Source organism: Rutidosis leptorrhynchoides, chromosome 2 (assembly GCF_046630445.1).
Source record: "Rutidosis leptorrhynchoides isolate AG116_Rl617_1_P2 chromosome 2, CSIRO_AGI_Rlap_v1, whole genome shotgun sequence".
Taxonomy (NCBI): Eukaryota; Viridiplantae; Streptophyta; class Magnoliopsida; order Asterales; family Asteraceae; genus Rutidosis; species Rutidosis leptorrhynchoides.
Window position 1 is genome coordinate 522,145,404 of NC_092334.1, and position 6,088 is coordinate 522,151,491.

The 6,088-nt window shown below is 34.7% G+C and overlaps 1 protein-coding gene across 1 annotated transcript; it reads left to right on the plus strand.

Moving 5' to 3' along the window:
• The first annotated feature begins 1,194 nt into the window (after positions 1–1,194).
• Positions 1,195–5,675, plus strand: LOC139892897 (GDT1-like protein 3). Its single transcript, XM_071876021.1, has 9 exons — positions 1,195–1,401; positions 1,489–1,557; positions 2,785–2,916; positions 3,632–3,730; positions 3,966–4,038; positions 4,186–4,274; positions 4,731–4,814; positions 5,125–5,184; positions 5,355–5,675. Exons 1-9 carry the CDS (start codon positions 1,324–1,326, stop codon positions 5,541–5,543), a joined length of 873 nt encoding a protein of 290 aa, XP_071732122.1. The 5' UTR covers positions 1,195–1,323; the 3' UTR covers positions 5,544–5,675.
• Positions 5,676–6,088: the final 413 nt, after the last annotated feature.

The following is a 6,088-nucleotide window of genomic DNA, read 5'->3' on the forward strand; positions in this document are numbered from 1 at the left end:
CGTATTATTGCTTCAAGAAGCCTCCATCACGGATAGCTGGAGATGCCTCGATGTGACCTTGAGATTCGGAACTCAAAGTCACTAGCGAGATTTCTTAAAGCAAACTGAGAATTTTGAACACTATTTGCTTCGAGAAAAGCCTCATTTTATGAGGATAATGGTTGTGTAAGCTCATGGTCGCGTAATGCCCATTGCCACTCTATGTAAGTCCATGGTCGCGTAATGTCCATGGCCACTATATTAAGTCCATGGTCGCGTAATGTCCGTGGCCTCTGTTAAGTTTATGGTCTCATAAGGCCCATGGTCGCTTTTCATATGTCGATGGTCGGGTGATGCCCATGGTAGTTATTTCTAAGTCCATGGACGCATGGAAGTTCTTTGTAAGTCCATGGATGCATAACAGTTCTTTGTAAGTCCATGGTCGCGTAATGCTATGAACATTATTCAATTAAGGCTTCTAATTCTTTGGCTTCTGTCTCTATAGGTTCTACAGATTTTGGTACGGTTAAAAAAATTGGTAGAGGCAAGGACATGGTTATTGTTGAGGAGGTTTCGGCAAGTATGATAAGCGGTACGGAGGTGATCGGGGCATGATGTTAGTTTTTTTGATCGTATGGTGAGAGGGGGTGTTTTGCCTCCCTCGTCAACCATTTTGGTGGGATTCGGATTAGATAATGTCTTAACATATAGGTTTGAGAATGAGTAGAATATTGGGTCTACGTGTGGCACAATCGATGGCTTTGTGGTCAAACCAGGTCGTCAGCTTCCTTTTCTTTTGGTTCCTTCGTGCTTGTTTGATGTTATTAGGTTATCATTTTTTGTTCTAACGTTTCTTGGTTTTGATTGTAGTTTTTTAGGTAATGGTTGTGCTTTTGTCTGTGTTTCGGTATGGCTCGATAGTGGATGGCGGATAAGATCATAGTTTCTAGTTTCGATCCCGTCGGCTTTATCATTGTATCTTTTATTCATAATTTTATTCAAACAAAAAATAATAATAAATAAATCGTTTTTAGTGCGGAGAGTAAAATCCCAATAAAATCATTCAAAAAGGGGGTCAACCTCCCTTCAACTTTCTCGGTACATCACAATTGAATCAACCATTGACATACACATACATATATATACATACATATATTTTACATTTTACGTGTATACATAACACGACTATCTATATATATACACGTATATACGGAGTATATCAGCAAAACGATCTTCATTCTCATTTGCTAAAGATGCAGCTATAGTTAGCAGATTTTATTTTAATTTTTTATATTTTGCCTACAAGATCTGAATTGATAATTCCTTACAGATCTCTCGCAAATCATGAATCCACGTGTAAATTATAGTTTGTTTATTCTGTGTATCTTCATTTTCCTAGCTGTATCTCGCGTTTATGCACAGGTACATTCATTATTCATTATTCGCAATATATTATGTATGAATAATATGTTGATTGAATGTTTGAATTGATTTATTATTTAACTACAGGATGTTGCTGGTGATAATGATAATGAAGAATCAACTGGATCTATTATAGATCTAGGCCGGCGAAGTAAAGTTAGTATACAAAACCCTAATTATTTTATTCATATAATTTGCTCTTAATTCTTCTAAATTAATGCCATGTACTGATATTACAATGCTATACATGTAAATTTATTATGAGAAGGTGTAATTATTAGGCTGAGTGAAGTTAGGTTTAATAATGTTTGATCAATTTTAGTAAAATTAAGCTCGTATATTAACATACAGTTGTAGTTTTGTGAGCTGACTTGATATTGATAGAACTTTAAGCATACTTGATGATACTGATAGGGCTCTAATCGATTAGAAACTTATTGTTTTAATCGAATTTTAATACATGTAATGCATTTTGAATATAAGTTGTAAGAGAGATTTTGTGATGGCGTTTGGTTATGAGCACTTTATTCGGTATGAGTTTTGAGATGCAAAGATAATAGGCGACTGACGATAGATACAGCCTTACCATCTTGGAAGGGAAGACTTGAAGAATTTGGGCTTGACTATGGCTTCACTAGCTTTCTGTTTATTCTCTCGACGTGGTTAAATTTGTTTACGTGGAGATATCGTTATTGTCTTTTTATTTTCCTATTAGATGTCACACACCGCTAAGACCTTGGTGTACTGGTTTTGGAGCTATTGGATGTATGTAGTCTGTAGCACAGGTAGGCAGATCTGCTCATTAGCGCATGAATTGATAAAGTTAGAAAATAATTGCACAACTAACCAAATTTATTATGGTGAGAGGCTGATTTGTTTCAAATGAAATTCCGCACATCATAGGATAATAGAGAAGGGTAACAAAAAAACTGCTTTGGAGTCTTGCTTTAGGCAACAGGTTAGTTATGCCACGGGATCTATGCGTAATGACGGGCTGTATGTATATATGCGTAAAAGTTACATATTGTGGTTAGGAGTTCAAGCAGCCTAATCAGTAACTCTAAACTATATTAGTATACTTATTAATTAATGTTAGCGTATTTTAATTATACTTTTCTTTTCGGAAGCGGTCTCTTTACCTTCGGGTTAAGGGATGCTTCTTTTTGGATTGAGGGTAGATCAACGTGTCAAGGTATGACTGTCTACATCTCACCTCCCCACACCTTGCACTTGCGGGACCTGGTGTAATTAGATTTTAGTTTCTTATTTTTGACGGTGACAAGATTTTGATATTTAGTTATATGCCCGTTAATGTTGCGCATTGAGAAATATGCTTATTGAATTTACTTGATACATCTTAATGGTGAGATATCCTCTGGGCAGGTTGTTGTGGAGACACTTAAAAAGAATGTTATAGGTGACAATATTGATCCGAAGGCTGTTCTCAATTTTGATTCTGGTCTTGGAGTTGTTGATGCATTCTTTGCTAGTTTGTCCATGATCCTTGTCAGTGAGGTGGTGATCTTTTCCCTTGTTTTACTGCTGCGTTTTACTAATAAATTATGAAAAGTCATGAAAAATACTGGAGACTATCATTGTACAAGGCTGGCTGCTGGGATACTTTATATGATCAGTCATATTTTTTTCAAGATGAAAAACGAAATGATAATATTGTTGCTTTTACACCCGTTTCTTAAGAGTTCAACCCAAAACCAAATCTTAGATGATCAGATCTATAATTGAATGGTGATAGCAGTTTCAATTGGTTTTCGTATAGAGAGTTACAATTTGGGCTATGTTTTACCCTAATGGGAGTAATGGGTAGTGGGTTAATTAAATGGTAGCTTGCAGGATATCTTTTGAACAGGTCAAAAGTCTATCAAATTTTTTACTTGAGCATAAAAATTATTAGATCTTATAATTCAAATAAATCAGTTTAATAATCAATTTTGACACACAACAAAGTATAGATAGGTTGATGACTTGAAGTGTTTTGGAAACAGTGTCGTGGGTTGATCCGACTCATACCTTTGTGCCAATGGTCTCTTGGTAGTTGATAGTTAAGAGGTATCCTAACTCTGTACTGCTTACTACTGAGTACTGACAGTTAAATGTTCATTAAATGTATAACACTATGATGTGTAATTTCTGCTTGGTAATTAGCAATCTTGTTTTTTGAATGGTTCCTCAAGACACATAATCTGATGTTTTGTTTAATTATTTCATATAGATTGGAGATGAGACTTTCATTATAGCCGCTCTTATGGCAATGAGGCATCCAAAATCAATTGTTTTGTCTGGTGCACTCAGTGCGTTGTTTGTAATGACGGTATGTAGCAAGTTTGTGTTTTTCATTGTATTTCTTGACACTCTTTCTGAACGTCTATAGATCTTTTAAACATTAACTAAAATAATGGAAAAGCAATTACGATGAGCCTGATGCAAGCTGCTTTTGTGTTGCTTTCGTAATGCATCACGGTTATTGATCACTTTGCATCATTACATGTCAACCTTATTGCATTTAATCAATCTTATTGACATTTAGTTTGATAACTGATATGCAGATACTTTCTACAGGCCTTGGTAGGATTGTTCCAAATTTGATATCAAGGAAACATACAAACAGTGCTGCTACAGGCATATATCTGGCCTTCTCTGCTAAATTGCTGATTATTAGTCATATATGCGTGTCAATAGTACAGCATCTCACATACGAGTCGTTTTGTGGTATTTAAGTTTTATATAAAGATTGCCAGGCATCTAATATGTTGCTGTATGATACAGTTCTGTACGCCTTCTTTGGGATGCGATTGCTTTATATTGCTTGGAGATCATCAGATTCAAAAGCTTCTCAGAAGAAAGAAATAGAGGAGGTATTCTTGTTATACTTGCAACGTTTCATCATCATCGAAGGATGTTTGCAAGTTTCACAGTATAATGTTCATCTGATAAATGGCTGTTTTAGGTGGCCGTTTCTTAAACTCTATGCTAAATGATTTTTTAAAAATGTTTAATTTTTATCATTCTTACTCCTAGATAAAATCAAAGTAATAAATCATGATCTTTTGTTCATTTCACAAAAATGTTTAATTGTTGGAAAGCCAAGACAAATTTATCGCCTAAACACAATTCCATATAATGTCAAATTTTTCGCCTAAAAACAACTCCATAAAATGTCAAATTTTTAGTGCAAGCAACCGTGTTCTCCAGTATCGTGCCATTCTAGCTCTGGAGTAAATGAACTATTATTGCTCAGGCAATTTTTAGTGTCTCCTTAATTTGTATATGCGCTTCTCTGTTAACTAAATGAAACAATCAAATATATACAGGTAGAAGAGAAACTCGAGTCTGGACAAGGAAAAACAGCTGCACGCCAATTCTTTTCTAGATTCTGCACTCCTATTTTCTTGGAGGTATGTTTAGTACAATGGCTAATTACTATCGTATTTATTCATTTCGTATATGTAACACATGCTTTAGAAAGATTGGTTTATTTTTAAAACATTATACTTGATTTTTATTTTAGTTTGAGTTATTAGGCAAATGAATTATAAGTGAAAATGCACCTGTTTGTATATAAATATTGATCGTCATCTGATGTGGTTAAAGATAAATACGACAGCTAGCTAAAACACCCTTGATATTCATGTATTTATTCTTTGTTATCTATATTGGTCCACTGATTGTTGGTTTTTTCTTTGTGGCTTTGTGCTACTATTGCAGTCGTTTATACTGACATTTTTAGCTGAGTGGGGAGATCGGAGCCAGATAGCAACCATTGCTGTAAGATATTCTTTCTTCTGTGATACTACGTTCTTATCCGTTGTTTGTGTAGCAAATATAGATTAAATAAGAAACCAATATATAAGTAGTCAATTAAGATACATGGCAATAACTATGTTGTGCTAAATATTTGCAAAAGGTTCACAAGTGTTTCCCTTTTTAAATTGCAGTTAGCAACGCATAAAAATGCAGTCGGGGTTGCTGTTGGGGCAACAATAGGTCACACTATCTGTACATCTGTAGCTGTAATCGGGGGTAGCATGTTGGCATCAAAAATCTCACAACGCACCGTTGCAACAGTTGGTGGTTTGCTATTCCTCGGTTTTTCTGTATCATCGTATTTCTACCCACCTCTATAACAGATTGAAAGATTTAAACTCTTTATTTGCACCCGTTATCGTTTTGATCTATATGTTTTATAAATTTTATTAATACTAGCTTCTTGCTGCTCCCTACAGAAACCATGTAATCTAATGGGTACGTTTGTTTTATTCTTTTTCTATTTTATTTTAGGTAGACCCACCCGATTAGAGTTTAGTTTGATCCTATCTATTCTTGTTAAATAACTGTATCTTAACATTCATGTTAAGAGGAAATGGACACAAATCTTTATGTTTATTTTTAGCGCATAATTTATATGAAAAGTTTATTTACTTAATAGGCTGTCACCCTTATTTATGAGTTTTGAAATTAAGGGTTATTCCCAGGGTAAGAGAGGGTGACACCTTAGTCCTCCAGGACTAGCCGCCATATCAGCGACACATCACCACTTTCTTTTCAGGACTAATCTAGAACTAAACGCTACTAGCAATGACATACTTTCTCAAATAAATTGAGATCCATTATATTAATTAATTAATTAAATGTACAACTAAAGAAGCAAAAAGTACCACACATATAAGCA